The sequence below is a fragment of the Pristiophorus japonicus genome, chromosome 3 (genome assembly GCF_044704955.1).
Source record: "Pristiophorus japonicus isolate sPriJap1 chromosome 3, sPriJap1.hap1, whole genome shotgun sequence".
NCBI lineage: Eukaryota > Metazoa > Chordata > Chondrichthyes > Pristiophoridae > Pristiophorus > Pristiophorus japonicus.
In genome coordinates this window covers 106,955,050-106,972,426 of record NC_091979.1, presented here as the reverse complement: position 1 = coordinate 106,972,426, position 17,377 = coordinate 106,955,050, and the positions used below count along the sequence as shown (strand labels likewise).

The following is a 17,377-nucleotide window of genomic DNA, read 5'->3' as shown; positions in this document are numbered from 1 at the left end:
CACTGGATCAGTTCCTATGGATTGGAGGGTAGCTAATGTAACCCCACTTTTTAAAAAAGGAGTGAGAAAACAGGGAATTATAGACCGGTTAGCCTGACATCGATAGTGGGGAATATGTTGGAATCAATTATTAAAGATGTAATAGCAGCGCATTTAGAAAGCAGTGACAGGATCGGTCCAAGTCAGCATGGATTTATGAAAGGGGAATCATGCTTGACGAATCTAGAATTTTTTGAGGATGTAACTAGTCGAGTGGACAAGGGAGAACCAGTGGATGTGGTGTATTTGGAATTTCAAAAGGCTTTTGACAAGGTCCCACACAAGAGATTAGTGTGCAAAATTAAAGCACATAGTATTGGGGGGAAGGTATTGACGTGGATAGAGAACTGGTTGGCAGACAGGATGCAAAGAGTAGGAATAAACAGCTCCTTTTCAGAATGGCAGGCAGTGACTAGTGGGGTACCGCAAGGTTCAGTGCTGGGACCCCAGCTATTTACGATATACATTAATGATTTAGACGAAGGAATTGAATGTAATATCTCCAAGTTTGCAGAAGACACTAAGCTGGTGGCAGTGTGAGCTGTGAGGAGGATGCTAAGAGGCTGCAGGGTGACTTGTACAGGTTAGGTGAGTGGGCAAATGCATGGCAGATGCAGTATAATGTAGATAAATGTGAGGTTATCCACTTTGGTGGCAAAAACAGGAAGGCAGAATATTATCTGGAATGGTGACAGATTAGGAAAAGGGGAGGTGCAACGAGACCTGGGTGGCATGGTAATCAGTCATTGAAAGTTGGCATGCAGGTACAGCAGGCAGTGAAGAAGGCAACTGGCATGTTGGCCTTCAAAGCGAGAGGATTTGAGTATAGGAGCAGGGAGATCTTACTGCAGTTGTACAGGGCCTTGGTGAGGCCACAACTTGAATATTGTGTACAGTTTTGGTCTTCTAATATGAGGAAGGACATTCTTGCTATTGAGGGAGTGCAGCGAAGGTTCACCAGACTGACTGCCGGGATGGCAGGACTGACATATGAAGAAAGACTGGATCGACTAGGTTTATATTCACTGGAATTTAGAAGAATGAGAGGGGATCTCTTGGAAACATATAAAATTCCGACGGGATTGGACAGGTTAGATGCAGGAAGAATGTTCCCGATGTTGATGAAGACCAGAACCAGGGGTCACAGTCTAAGAATAAGGGGTAAGCCATTTAGGACTGAGTTGAGGAGAAACATCTTGACTCAGAGAATTGTGAAGCTGTGGAATTCTCTACCACAGAAAGTTGTTGAGGCCAGTTCATTAGATATATTCAAAAGGGAGTTAGATGTGGCCCTTACGGCCAAAGGGATCAAGGTATATGGAGAGAAAGCAGGAATGGGGTACTGAAGTTGCATGATCAGCCATGATCATATTGAATGGTGGTGCAGGCTCGAAGGGCCGAATGGCCTACTCCTGCACCTATTTTCTATGTTTCTATGTTTCTAGGCAGGATCTGTTCCCATTACTAGACCACTAGGAATGGAATTTGTCTGAAATTAACTGCAAGAAATCAGAATGATTGTCCTACTAACCCACAAGCAGCATGATACACTCCAAATAAATCACTAGAGACAGCACGCATTTCTACTCGACCACAAGCGGTATGTTGTTAAGTACTACACATAAAGCTTATTAGAACTCACTGTGAAAGTGAACTTGCTTTCAGGTGGGTAATACTCAACTCTCTTCCATTCACTGATTCCCCCACCCTCCTGGCTGGAACAAAGATACATGAGCTGAGTGAGTAAGTAATTTACTTCCAGGCCTCCGTCTATGGTACTGCCAGGCCTCCGTCTATGGTACTGCCAGGCCTCCGTCTATGGTACTCTGAAACATCTGCCTGCTCAGTAATGGCACGGCTCCAGAAGTGGAGGGATGAACCACCTCCAATCACTTCATGACGCCCATATTAAAAAAGAACTCATGCAAGAAGCGGTGAAAGGAGCCATGCTTCTACATTACCTGATGCTTGCACTTCCATGATGTACTGATGTAAATCTTGGCCTTGCTGAATTACATCAAATGTCATGTTGTTCATGGCCAGCTTGCGTTCCGTGTGTCTCTGCAGTCGCTGTTCAGCTAAAGTCAGGTCCTCTGTATTAAAGTCATTCATTTGACGGAGAAGATCTTCATTCCAGGCATCTAACTCTGCTGTCACCTAATGACGTACCACAGACACAGACGGCGATGCAAAGTTTGCGGTAAGAGGATGCATTATGTTACAGATGGATGTTAAAGAGCTAATTTCTCCGACACAAATGAAGAGGAAAAATAGCTTTATATTCTGTGTGATCAAATCCACCTGGATGAATTGAGCCTTTGTGTGGCTGAGTAGCTCCCTGCCTATGGAGATGTACATATATAACAGTGTGTACATGCACCATTTAAAAGAAAATCCTATTTTGAATAGAACGTTAAAAGAGATAGCAGATATTGTTTGTGGAGTATGGTTATGAGGCTGCTGTCTGGTTATACTAGCATGTACCAAACTCAGCACCAGCACATAGATCTATCGCAGAAATACAGAGAAAAGCAGACAAGTTACAATAGGGAAGCAGCTATTTGAGCAACCAGACAGCATCAGCACTTAGATTTCACTCGAGCAAATCATGCTAAACACATTTATCCATCCTTTTCCCATATCCCTTCTGAAATTTGTGCTGTGCTGGCTACTTGTAACTATTTTTCATTTCTCTAGATACATGGGATTTAGGAGTCCCCATTTTGGGGTTCAGGATGGGGAGGTGGTGGTTGGGGGGGGGGGGGGGGGCGGGGGTTGGGGGAGGGAAGCAAGACTAAGTACCCTGCGCCAGAATGTTGAGCACCAATGCTCCTGAGATATTGGGCTTCGGACCTCAAAGTCAGAGAGCCTGCACTGCACAATGGGGTATCACTTTCAAGACATTGATTGGATCCACTCTCAACCTTCAGATGAATTGAAATTCATCAGGTGGAGAATGGAAGGCTGACCAGGAGAACATTGCAATAATCGAGTTTGGAGATGACAGAGGCAGGTGTGGAGCAGGTGAAGAATGGCCTCCTTCTGTGTCATAATTTTTCTATGATTCTATGATACCAAATTATAGAGGTGGAAGTAGGCTAATTTTCTGATAGAAAGAATATGGGGTTTGAGCTCTGCTTGTGATCAATTAGGAAACTGAGGTTGTGAACAGTCTGGTTCAGGCTGTGACAGTGGCCAGAAAGAGGGATGGAATTAGTGGCAAGCATGCAGAGTTTATGGCGGGGGCCAAATACAATGGCTTTGGTCTTCCCGATGTTTAGGTGGAGGAAATTGCAGCTCATCCAAGAGTGGATGTTGGACAAGTAGTCTGAACACAGAGCCAGTGGAGTGGTTGAGAGACTAATGTAGCTCTTTCAAAGATGCAGCACAGGCACGATAGATTGAATGGCCTCCTTCTGTGCTGTTTAATTCTACGCTTCTATAAGTGGTGGAGAGGTAGAGCTAACTGTGCGAGCCTACCTCATGTTTGCAGATGATGTCACCTAGGGCCAATATATGGATGAAGATGAGGAGGGGGTTAAGGATAAATCTTTGAGGTAATGAAGTAGGGACAGGAAAAGAAGTAATTACTGGAGATGATCTGGCTATAATCAGATAGGTAAAAGTAGAAACAAGCAAGGGCAGCCCCACTAAGTTGGACAATGGAGCGCAAGTGTTGGAAGACGATGATATGATTCATCATGTCAAAAGCTGCAGAGAGGTTAAGGAAGAGGATGAGGGATTGTATACAACAGTCACAGTCATAAAGATTGTTATTTGTGACTTTGGATAGGCTGCTTTGGTTAGGTAGCAGCAAGGAAATCTAATTAGAGAGATTAGGGGTTGAGGGAAAGTTATGCACAGATTTGGGAAGCAAAAATACGTTCAAGAACTTTGGAAAGGAAAGGGAAATTGGAGATGAGTTGGTAGTTTGCAAGGACAGAGGGGTTAAGGGCAATGTTCCATCCAATTGTTTTGGCCCTGTGCGGCCCGTTTAAAGCACTGCAGGGGCCATTCAAAATACCGCATGTGTGTGATTTTTACATTGAAAAGCCGGCAAGCTGTCTGTGTGGGTTCCCTGGAGCACTGCGTGGCCATGCAGATGCCGGGAACAGAGGTCAGAGAGAGAGATGATGGCTGTTTTGAAACAGAAGGGGACAGTACCTAAGGAGAGGGAACCATTTACAATGTCAGCTACCATGTTGGGCTCAGAATAGAATTTGGATGGTCAGCAGGTCAGTAGGATTGAGGTTAAGGAATGTGGGTCTTGCTGTCTTTAAAATGCACATTGAGGAATAGTGACAAACCTCACCATTCATCCACACCTCAAATCCTCTTATATTGAGATACAGAGAGAGAGCTATAGGTTGTTCATATCCACTTAAAATCTACCTTTTATTATGCAAATTAGATTCCTCACCATTTCCATTGATCATTCTCATCTCCCTTCCTAATGTATTATAAATAAATGTAATTAAAAAAAACCCACTTAAGATTTGTCCCTTATACAAGTTTGTGCAACATGCTGTAATCAGAGATCCTGACAGATGTCCTTGGAAGAGCTAAAATTCTAAAGATTTCTTACTAACTTCTCTTTAAATAAGGCAACATGTTTCTGTCATACAATCAAACTTCTGACAGCAGTCTGACAACATTATTTAAAGATAAACAGATACAGGACAGTTCGAGTGACCATAGCAACGAAGGGCAATGTGCTCATTAAAAGTCAAAATATGTCATCCCATTTTAGATTCTTACTTTTTTAATGCTAAACTCACAATCCCCCTCCCCCCCGCTCCCCTGCCAACCCCCCCCCCCCCCCCAATTCTATAAGAGTGTTAACAGCTGAGCTCTGTAGATCCCAGACCTGACGGGACACAGACACATCGCCCTAGAGAATTACTCCATCTGTTTGCTAAAGATCAAAGCTGGACTTACCTCAATCGTGTACTGCTCAAAAATCCGAAGCTGTAAGAAAATATCTAACTTGATTTTTCGCTCATGGAAAAGCTCTTCCATCTGTCCCTGGGCTTCATCGAGCTGCTGGAGAACACTTTCAATGTGGCTGATGGAGCTATTGTGTGGGGTTTTATTGTTGGAAATTGCAGAGTCCCTGTGGCAAACCAAGAGCTTAGCATTAAAGCAATCCAAATATTAGAAAGCAGTGGCTGCAAGCTTTCAACTGCACTCACTACTGTGGAAACAGACAAAATCTAAAAGGATTGATGAAGATGCACTCATTCAGTGTGATAACTCTAAAAATGTAACTCTATATTTAAAAACTCAAACAAAGAACATGCTTTCTTGTATGATCTGACATTTGACCTCAAAACACTAACAATGATGTGAAGTACATTCTTTCACATTGATTTTATTTCAAAAGATGTTAAGAAAAAACATTTAACTCTACTTTAGACAAATTTAAGGAACCAAAGGATTGCCATTGAAATAAATGATATATGAAATCTGTTTTAAAATAAATATTTCCAAAAAGAATAAATTTGCACAATAAAACATTTCAGATAGATCTATAACGGGTGATCAAGCATGAGTGCTTTTTGCTGTAAAAACAGTTTGTTGCATTACTGATTACGATATGCTGGAAACACTGCTCAGATTAAGGAATTTGATTTATTTTTTCCCTTTACCTGCGATCTGCACCACTCACCTGAGTTGCTGAATTAGGTCTTCGCCTTCCTTTATGACATTCAAGGTAGCCTCAAGTGTTGCTGTTTGTTGCTGCTGGAACTGTTTGATAAGTTCCTGTACAGCATCCACCGAGTCTGCACAAACATCTTCCAAGAGCTCCTTTTGGAGTTCCTCCATCCATGCCCACAGCTGCAAGTGGTGAAAAATAGGAATGACATAGAAATTGAGATATAAACCTCTGTCGAGGGACACAGACCTTACATCTCCTGTGGCTTTTTATATTTTGTGTGACCATGAATTCCTTACTAGGTACATCCAAAACCATAAAATATTCCTTGCAGGCCATTTGCCACTTTAGTAGTTGGCCAATGAGGCATTTTCTTTTACTGTATGTACTGATATTGCCACAGTTAACATGATCTAGTTTTAAAGCTTCAAAGCGTAATGCATCACTTCAGGCATAATTACAGCAGTTAAGAAAGACCATTTCAGCTTTACTGAAGAAATGCCCAACAAACCAGTGCCTTAAAGATGTTTCTGTAAAACAGTATTTGCCTTTGCAAATGAATCAGTGGCACCTGAAAAAGCTCTTAAATTTTTCACTCAAATTACAAACCAATCATACAATTGTGCATATGTTTATAAAGTCAATCTACTGCAGATAGGTCTGGAACAAATACTCTCACTAATGGGTATTATTGCTTGTTTAAGTAAGATATGTATAAAGAAAGATGCTGGTGAAGCACAATACTTAATTAGTTTTGCAAAGCAGTAAGGCCAATAATGACATCGACTGCATTTGCTGATACAAATGTTAATAATTTGAATGAAAATTAAACTAGAAACAGAAGAGTTTGTGCTAATGAGGAACTTTGACATAGTGGGCCGTAAATTGCGGCCTCTCCGGGTGAGTACGATGTGCGCACGCGCACGAAGAGGCCCCACAAGTTCCGGGTTTAGGCGTGCAAAGCGCATGCGCCTAAGCCCGGCACTTGCGATCTGTCAACATTTCTTTTGACAGATGACAGCTGTCAGCTGTGGCTCAGTGGGTAGCACACTCGCCTCTGAGTCAGAAGGTTGTGGGTTCAAGTCCCACTCCAGGAACATACATCTAGGCTGACACTCCAGTGCAGTACTGAGGGAGTGCTGCACTGTCGAAGGTGCCGTCTTTCGGATGAGATGTTAAATCAAGGTCCCGTCTGCCCTCTTTGATGGACGTAAAAGATCCCATGGCAATATTTCGAAGAAGAGCAGGGGAGATATCCCTGGTGTCCTGGCCAATATTTATCCCTCAGTCAACATAACAAAAAAAACAGATAATCTGGTCATTATCACATTGCTGTTTGTAGAAGTTGGCTGCCACCTTTCCCACAGTACAACAATGACTACACTCTAAAAGTACTTCATTGGCCGTAAAGTGCTTTGAGATGTCCAGTGGTCATGAAAGGTGCTATATAAATGCAAGTCTTTCTTTCTTTCTCTCTGGGAGAAGGGCTTTTGTGGGTGGAGATTTGGGCTATTTGCCCAGCGAATGTCCTTAAAATTCTTACGCCTGGTAAAAGCAGGCTTAAAGACCTGCTTTTACTAGTGTAAGAGTTTTAAAAGATGGGAAAAATACATTTTTGACTAATTTTTACATTAAAGATCCTGCCTATGAAGGTGAGTTTATTTTTAACACTATTAAAACATTTTTTTAAATTTCAAAAAATATATTTTTCTCTGAAACATTTAATTTAATTTCATTTTTATTCATTTTTTAAAAAGTGAAGTGTTTTTTATTAATGTTCGTGTTTTCTTTGTTTTTAGGGGTATTCCCATTCATAGAAATGGGAGCTTGGAGCTCCCATTACTATGAATAAGAATACAACATTTTCATTGGTGGTCCAAGCTCATGTGATCCCAGGACGCGCTTACACTCCTGGGATCCGTGGGCCGCTGCGCTGGACTGCGCAGCTAGACCTGGAACCGGAAGTCTACATTGGAGCGGGACCATCAGGCATCTTCGGGGTTTTTTGTGGTCGGAGGCATCCGCCCGTGGGAAGCCTCCGACCGCAATGCATCGCAAAATGCCTGTACAGCAAACACAATAACATCTGAGATAAGATACCAGGAATCATCATAGGCAGTCCCTTGGCATCGAGGATGACTTGCTTCCACTCTAAAAGTGAGTTCTCAGATGACTGAATAGTCCAATGTGGGACCTACAGTCTCTGTAACAGGTGGGGCAGACAGTGGTTGAAGGAAAGGATGGGTGGGGAGTCTGGGTTGACGCATGCTCCTTCCGCTGCCTGCGCTTGGTTTCTGCATGCTCTCGGCGATGAGACTCGAGGTGCTCAGCGTCAGCCCAGATGCTCTTCCTCCACTTTGGTCGTGGGTCAGGGATTCCCAGGTGTCGGTGGGGATGTTGCACTTTATCCAGGAGACTTTGAGGAAATATATGCTGCCTGAAAACTGTTCAATAAAACAACAATCCATACATTATATTTTTAAAAATCTTATATAGGGCATGTACTTCCTGTCCACAAATCTTACTTCCTGTTGTCAACATTTCTGGTCACACTTTTGTGTCAACTTTTCCTATTGTAAATTCCATATTTCCCATTCAATTCTCCTATGTTAAATATCACTAGACACAATGCAGTTACATGCTTTGGACACTAGGTGTTATTATCTTTCCATCACCAATAAATCAAAATGAGTTCTGGAAAAAAAATTGCCTGCCATTTTTCTTCCCACTAACTGAAATTTCTAATATCCAAAATAAGGAGTTTAACAACAACATGTATTTATATAGCACCTTTAACACAGAAACATTTTCCATGGTTGGGGGAGGGCATGTCAATTCACCGACTCACCCTCTTCTCCACTGAGTTAGTTTGTCTGTCTTTATACATTTCTCTATTCATGTTGAATACCAAATTGTAATTGAATTTTTTCCCAATGCAATGTATCATTTGTCTTCACGGAGCATCCATCAGTCATGAAAAGTGAATTGATCCAAGCCATATATTTCTCCACAGTGTACTCTATCGTTGCACTTCATGGGCAGTTGGCGGGACACTTCTCGGAGGCAATGTAAGTTTGGTCCCCATTTTTACACTGAACACCTCGCCCTTGTTTACATTGAAGCATGGCTGAGAGATGTAGAAACTCACCCAAAGGCAAGGTGAGCTGAAATGGCTGAGGGCTTGAGATTCTGACCCTCTAATTTTTACTTCAAAGTCTAGCTTTCCTACAGGTCAAGCTGTCAGGCTGCACAAAAAAACTATTGGATGTGCATGATTTTTTAAACCATGAACACCCAGGCTTTGACAATTCTATCGTTTAAGAAAATCTTTCTTGGTTAGCTTACTTAGGATACAATTGAAAATGGATTTTGTCATAATTTTGAAAGCAATCATTTTATCACTTCCTATAAAAATCATGTAATATTTTCTTTAGCACTTGTGGCATTTTATTGCACTAAGGTTCAGCAATCCATAAATCTTCTGATTACAAAAGTGAGACCACAATAAGACAGTACTTGACCAGGGAGACTGCAATGGTATTCAACAGTTATCTTTGCATTATCAGTGACAAATCCTGGATAATCTCTTCCACCAACATGGACAAACAGTTGGTTGATGTAATAGTAATAAATCAATCATACTTTGAGCTAACCACTGACACAGAATGCCTTGAGGAAAGCAGAATTCAATGGCACACAAATTTTGCATGGTCGCACACCTGTCAAGTCTCACCAATCAGTAAGGTCAATTCCCCGTTACCGTTCTATGGATTTATAGTTACAATAGCCCCAAACACCTGATGAAGGACGACACCGAAAACATTATCTTATCTTTTTCTTTCATCAGTCTACTGTTTATTTGCAAGATTCTCTGTTTTTATTTCAGCATTTCTAGCCTGTGTGGTTTTCTTTCTTTCCTCAAATATCTGGCCTCGTGCCAATTTCCATTAGTTCGGTTTCAATCAGTTAATGATGGGTATTGGCTTCACTTTTCCTACCTTCAAAGTAAAGAAACTTTGTTTTATGATATGATTAACCACACAATTGATATTGGTAAATTTATAGCATGGGTCTGCACAGAGCAGCATTAAACAGAGTGTACTTGAACAGAGTGTTGGGAATTTGGAAAGAGTGGGAATTTGGAAAAGAGGGGGAAGCACCTAATTGGAGGCGATATCAACAGCGGCGGAACAGTCAACGATTTCCAAAAAAACAAGGAGTGATGTCACACGACAGCAGAAGCAGCAGCAGCAGTGAGAGGATAAAGAGCAGTCCGAGAGCGGACCTGAATTAAAGCAGCAGTGAAGAGAGGATAAAGAGGGCAGAAAACACTGGTGGAAATAGAATATAGGTCTCCTAGCTATACCATTGGATAGAATAGTAATCAATAAAAAGTAGGAGCTTGTAACAAAGGAAATATAATAATCATGGAAGATTTTAATCTTCATATCGACTGGACAAATCAGATTGGCAAAGGTAGCCTGGAGGACGAGTTCATGTAATGCATTCGGGACAGTTTCCTAGACCAATACGTCATGGAACCAACCAGGGAACAGGCTATTTTAGATTTTGTATTGTGTAATGAGACAGGGTTAATTAGCAATCTCATAGTAAAGGATCCTCTGGGGCAGAGTGATCATAATATGATAGAAATTCACATTAGGTTTGAGAGTGACTTGCCTAAGTCTGCAACTAGAGTCTATGGGGCTGAAATTGGCTCTCTTTTGCGCCCTGTTAGCGCCGCCGGTAGGCGCTAATGGGACGCAATTGCCTTTTTGCCCAAGTGTGGGCGGCGGTGGGGCCTGGGGCGAAATTGCCCCAGAGACTTTGGGGGCGATTTGGATAATGCACCACGCCCCACGATTTGCACCGCGCAGAAATTGCCCCATGCGACGCGAGTCTTGCATGGGCCGATGTCAGTGCCAGCTTTGACATCCACCTGGGGTATCATTTAAAGGGGAGGCCGTATGCACCCCGGGTCGTCATTCTTTTTTTGTCAGCTTTTCCACCAGCCCGACAATGGCGGCCCTCATCTTGACCAGGCTGCCATCATGCAGCCCCGCACTCCTGTTTGCCGGGCTGCTGATCCGGTCGAGATTGTCCTTGGTGGCCCAGTGGTGGCCACCAAAGGGCCATGCAGAGTCCGCAGTGGTCCTCCCTTTTAAATGAAGGAGAAGGGTGTTGTGGCATGTCAGTGCTACACAGAGTAGCTGACGCCTCTGGAGTGCCCCTCCAATGAGGTGGAGCGCTTGAGACAGCCCTCCGCCTTGTTTGAGGGGCACAAAGGGCAATTCCACGCCGGGGGCGGTACTTCCACCCCGGGCGTTAACTGACCTGGGCTTGGAAGGTTACTGCTCCTGGACAGGCCGTGAGCCAATTTCGGCTCCTTAAACTTAAATAAAGCCAATTACATAGGTATGAGGGTTGGCTAAGGTAGATTGGAAAAATAGATTAAAAGGTATGGTGGTAAATAAGCAGTGGCTAGCATTTAAAGAAATATTTAATGATTTTCAACAAAAATACATTCCATTGAGAAACAAAAATTCCATGGGAAAAGTGATCCATCCGTGGCTAACTAAAACAGTTGAGGATAGTATTAGATTGAAATAAGAAGCTTACAAAGTTGTGAAGAATAGTAGTAAGCCTAAGGATTGGGAGAGCTTCAGAAACCAGCAATCGATGACCAAACAACTGATAAAAAGGGAAAAAATAGGATACAAGAGAAAACTAGCAAGAAATATAAAAACAAATTGTAAGAGCTTCTACAAATCTGTAAAAAGGAAGAGAGTAGCAAAAGTAACCGTTGGTCCCTTAGAGGCTGAGACAGGAGAAATTATTATGGGGAAAAAGGAAATGGCAGAAGTGTTAAACAAATATTTTGTATCTGTCTTCACAGTAGAAGATACAAAAAGCATACCAAAATGAGGGGGAACAAGGGTGAGCAACTTAATGTCATTAATATAAGAAAATGTACAAGATAAACTAATGGGACTAAAAGCCAACAAATCCTCTGGCCTACATCCCAGGGTTTTAAAGGAGGTGGCTGCAGAGATAGTGGATGCATTGGTTTTGATCTTACAAAATTTCCTAGATTCTAGAACAATCCCAGCGGATTGGAAGGTAGCAAATATAACCGCTATTCAAGAAAGGAGGGAGAGAGAAAACAGGGAACCACAGGCCAGTTAGCCTGAAATCAGTCATCGGGGAAATGTCAGAATCCATTGTTAAGGAAGTGGTATCAGGGCACTTAGAAAATCATAACATGATTCGGCAAAGTAAACATGGTATTATGAAAGGGAAATAGTGTTTGAAAAATTTATTAGAGTTTTTTGAGGATGTAATGAGCAGGGTAGATAAAGGGGAACCAGTGGATGTAGTATATTTGGATTTCCAAAAGGCATTTGATAAGGTGCCACATAAAAGGTTATTACACAAGATAAGGGCTCATGGGGTTGGAGGTAATATAATAACATGGATAGAGGATTGGTTAATGGACAGAAAACAGAGAGTAGGGATAAACGGGTCTTTTTCAGGTTAACAGGCTGTAACTAGTGGGGTGGCGCAAGGATCAGTGCTGGGGCCTCAGCTATTTACATTCTATATTAATGACCTAGTTGAAGGGACCGAGTGTAATGTATCCAAGTTTGCTGATGATGCAAAGCTAGGTACGATAGTAAGCTGTGAGGAGAACACAAAGGGGTAGAAATTGCCCCCAGCCCAAAACGGAGTGCATGCACCCCATTTGAATAGTTTTTACTGCAGCTGCGGTTCAGGTCACCTCTTGAGCGACATTCCACTCTTTGTTAGTATTTTTCCTTGGATCCGGAAGTCGCTCTTAATGGGGGTGGTGACAACACTTGAGGGATGGATACACAGCAGTGGCAACACCTGAGAGGCGGTGCGGAGTAACCTCCGCGATGACGTCATCATGGTGCCGCGTCACCACGGCTCTCCCCTTCACTTAAAGGGAAGAGCTGCCACGATTTTAAAACCTTGGCCCACTGGGCCACCATGGAGGGTTTCAGCCGGGCCACCTCAAGAGGGGGTGCTAGGCTGCCTGTTGGTGGCCCAGCCAAACCCGGGGGCATAATTGTCGGGTCGACATGGCAGTCGGCCGACAAAAAAAACATGGCAGCAGCGGCAGTGCATCGTCACCTTTAAGGGAAGCCGCACCGCCATTGCAGAAGGCCTCAGCCTCGCTGAACAACCGGGAAAAAGCAAGTTTTACCACCACCGGGCGGGCCAAAGATTTTCAGAGGGGAATGTCGCCTTTCGGGGGTGTAGATCGGCGGTAGATTAGATAGATAACCTCATGGGGAGAAATTCGGGAGCGATTCGCTTGGCATTAACTTTTAAAAGCTGAACAAATTAGTGGTAGGCGTTAATGTTTTTCAACTTAAATAAAATTCAGGGTTTGCACTCCAGGAAGAAAGTGGAGTGCTAAATCAAGCACTCCACTTCCTTCCTGGAGCGCAACAGGCAGCAGGCGGGGCGGTAGGTGTGCAGCACTGCCCAATGGGCCGTGCAGTGCTGCCGTGTTGGAAGGCTCCTTCCCTCCCTTAAAGGGAAGGGCCATCGCTGTAGGCTCTGCAAGGGGAAAACTTACCTGCTCCCCGACGGCATCCACGATCGGGCCCAATCAGCCTGATGCACTGCAGCAGAGTGCCGAGCTGATCGATCGCTGGCGAAGACAAAGGGAAAAAAAAAGAAAGATAATTTCTGAATTTCTTTTACTTACCTCGGCCACCTCGTCTTTAAGCATCACCTCTGAAGCGCCCGGTCTCCCGATGAACGTCTCCTTCAGCTGCCGGTGTTTTCGTCCGGCGATGCTGCAGGAGACTTAACCAAAGTTTGGGTCCGGGATGCTACCTCGGCGATGTGCACGGCGATGACGTCACAATCTCCGGGTGAAGGAGATCGGGGCATCACACAGTAACGCTGTCGCAAACCTCCCGTCGAATATAGCGGGAGTCGATCTTCTCGCTGCGCCCGGTCAGTACGTGCTTTGCGTCCCATTATCGCCCTCCGAAGGTAATAACAGGAGGCGCTAAGGAGGCCAATTTCTAGGCCCTAGTTTCTCCTCTTCCAAAATAGGATTTTATTGACTGGCTCGGTCAAGTCCCAAACCCTCGTACTTGGGAAGCAACACACCATTTAGGATTCCTGGTCACGCTCAATCATTTTTACCATGCAGTATTCTATGACTGTAGTGTTACCTTTAATTTGGCCTGTTTTGGGTTACCGTTCAGTGCAGTTCTATTCTTCTTGAGTGCCAGTGCTGAAAATCTATTGGACAACTCTAGTTCCACAGGTTTCTGCTGTTTCTGCCTATTTCTTACATGCTGTTAATTTGCTGCACTATGTTCCTCTGTCCCAGTGGTGACAACTTCATGGAAGCAACGTCCAGATAATTTTCCTCCTTGCGTTTAATGTGCGTGTAGCTATTTAGATGTCCAGCACACAATTAGTTTGTTGAGGGACTTAATTAAGCAGTATTTCATGCAAGCCTACTCCCCGAGCTATCTCGTCGATCCAGAATGGTCTAGATCCTGCAAGTTTAAAAGGCATCTCAAGTGACGAGCGTTCATTTTTAAATTTTTAGAATGTACCCATAGAAACTCACTTCTCCCCAGCTCGATCTTCCTCAGTACCTCTTCGTCTTAAATGAGAAAATTTGTTCTTACTCATTCTGTTGTAAGCCTCAAATATAGTATTAAATATAAATCTTTAAACTTATTATACACACTGTATGCTGTTTACAATACAATCTTGAAGACCTATATTAAGGGGAAATCTGAACTTTATACAAAAACAATAAAAAAAAATACAACTGGCGTCAGCTTTGTGCAATGGCACTGAAACCACAATGACTGTTAAATTTTTAATCTAAACTAGATTAAAAACAGACTGTTAATGAAGTGTAGTTCAGCTGTCCTCCATCTTACTCTAGATGCCGTATACCAGATGTATCAAAAGGTGGTACACTGTGCCTTAAATGTTACCGATTAACTAACTGTCACTTTCACACTCTAAATTGAAAATTATTTTAACAACATCGAAATCCATTAATCTTTCACCATAAATGTCATCAGTGACATTTACTAACCTGCTGTCAGCATCCACAGTGACAGCGGACAGTGTAAAAGCTATATCTGTACTCAAAAGTGCCAACATAAAGCAAACTGTACCTATTATGGCCCCAAGTTTCCACATGATTTGCTCCTGATTTTTAGGAGCAACTGGTGTAGAACGGAATATCTTAGAAATCGTAATTCTCGACATTTAGTTTGCTCCAGTTCTAGTCAGTTAGAACAGTTTCACTTTGGGACAGAATTTTTTTTCAAAAGGGGGCGTGTCCGGCCACTTATGCCTGATTTCAAAGTTTCGTGAGTGAAAACTTACTCCAAACTAACTTAGAATGGAGTAAGTGAAGATTTTTGTACGCTCGAAAAAACCTTGTCTACATTTAGAAAATCAGGCGTAGGTTACAAATTAAGCATAGGGAACGAGGTGGGGGGGGGGGGGAGGGTCCGGGTGTGGTGGGAGGGCAGGTTGGGTCAGGTCCGGTCCGGGTGGGGGGGAGCGCGGGTCGGGTCCAGTCGGCGGGGGCGGGGGGAGCGGGAGTCGAGTCGGGTTGGGAGGAAGCAGGAGCTGGGCGTGGGAGGCAGCCTTATGCACGCAGCCCCAGTGAGGCCATTCGGCCAGGGCTAGGGGCTGCGTGCTTCGGGCCCCTCCCACACAGTTTTAGGCGCCTGGAGCTACTGCACATGCGCGCCCACTGTAGCGCGCATGTGCAGAGTTCCGGCACTGTTTTCAGCGCAGGGACCTAGCTCCGCCCCCCACAGCTCGTGCTGCGCCGCACCGAGCTGCAAACGACCTGCAGGGAGCCGGAGAATCTGTAAGTTTTTTTTAGGCGCACTTTGTGGCGCGAAAAACGGGCGTCCAGGTCGGGGTACCTGTGCCGTTCTAGGCGCGGCCCGAAACTTGGGCCCTATGTATGTAAAGGCTGCAGCATCAAGGGCCACTTCCAGCGAATGTGTAAAAGAAATATGACTCACTGTGTTGATGAAGAGTCTGCAGATAGAAACATAGAAACATAGAAAATAGGTGCAGGAGTAGGCCATTCGGCCCTTCTAGCCTGCACCATCATTCAATGAGTTCATGGCTGAACATGCAACTTCAGGACCCCATTCCTGCTTTCTCGCCATACCCCTTGATCCCCCTAGCAGTAAGGACTTCATCGAACTCCTTTTTGAATATATTTAGTGAATTGGCCTCAACAACTTTCTGTGGTAGAGAATTCCACAGGTTCACCACTCTCGGGGTGAAGAAGTTCCTCCTCATCTCGGTCCTAAATGGCTTACCCCTTATCCTTAGACTGTGACCCCTGGTTCTTGACTTCCCCAACATTGGGAACATTCTTCCTGCATCTAACCTGTCTAACCCCGTCAGAATTTTAAACGTTTCTATGAGGTCCCCTCTCATTCTTCTGAACTCCAGTGAATACAAGCCTAGTTGATCCAGTCTTTCTTGATAGGTCAGTCCCGCCATCCCGGGAATCAGTCTGGTGAACCTTCGCTGCACTCCCTCAATAGCAAGAATGTCCTTCCTCAGGTTAGGAGACCAAAACTGTACACAATACTCCAGGTGTGGCCTCACCAAGGCCCTGTACAACTGTAGCAACACCTCCCTGCCCCTGTACTCAAATCCCCTCGCTATGAAGGCCAACATGCCATTTGCTTTCTTAACCGCCTGCTGTACCTGCATGCCAACCTTCAATGACTGATGTACCATGACACCCAGGTCTCGTTGCACCTCCCCTTTTCCTAATCTGTCACCATTCAGATAATAGTCTGTCTCTCTGTTTTTACCACCAAAGTGGATAACCTCACATTTATCCACATTATACTTCATTTGCCATGCATTTGCCCACTCACCTAACCTATCCAAGTCGCTCTGCAGCCTCATAGTATCCTCCTCGCAGCTCACACTGCCACCCAACTTAGTGTCATCTGCAAATTTGGAGATACTACATTTAATCCCCTCGTCTAAATCATTAATGTACAGTGTAAACAGCTGGGGCCTCAGCACAGAACCTTGCGGTACCCCACTAGTCACTGCCTGCCATTTTGAAAAGTCCCCATTTACTCCTACTCTTTGCTTCCTGTCAGACAACCAGTTCAAAATCCATGTCAGCACACTACCCCCAATCCCATGTGCTTTAACTTTGCACATTAATCTCTTGTGTGGGACCTTGTCGAAAGCCTTCAAAGTCCAAATATACCGCATCAACTGGTTCTCCCTTGTCCACTCTACTGGAAACATCCTCAAAAAATTCCAGAAGATTTGTCAAGCATGATTTCCCTTTCACAAATCCATGCTGACTTGGACCTATCATGTCACCTCTTTCCAAATGCACTGCTATGACATCCTTAATAATTGATTCCATCATTTTACCCACTACCGATGTCAGGCTGACCGGTCTATAATTCCCTGTTATCTCTCTCCCTCCTTTTTTTTTTAAAGTGAGGTTACATTGGCTACCCTCCACTCCATAGGAACTGATTCAGAGTCAATGGAATGTTGGAAAATGACTGTCAATGCATCCACTATTTCCAAGGCCACCTCCTTAAGTACTCTGGGATGCAGTCCATCAGGCCCTGGGGATTTATCGGCCTTCAA

At 43.9% G+C, this 17,377-nt stretch overlaps 1 protein-coding gene across 1 annotated transcript in view; it reads right to left on the bottom strand.

Moving 5' to 3' along the window:
- kalrna (kalirin RhoGEF kinase a) overlaps window positions 1–17,377 on the bottom strand; it is a 989,478-nt gene that overhangs the window by 413,752 nt on the left and 558,349 nt on the right. The window contains exons 13-15 of the mRNA XM_070875649.1: window positions 5,708–5,877; window positions 4,978–5,152; window positions 2,001–2,196 (exon numbers count right to left, since the gene is read on the bottom strand). Of these exons, the coding sequence (XP_070731750.1) occupies window positions 2,001–2,196; window positions 4,978–5,152; window positions 5,708–5,877 (541 nt within the window). The remainder of the gene's footprint in view (window positions 1–2,000; window positions 2,197–4,977; window positions 5,153–5,707; window positions 5,878–17,377) is intronic.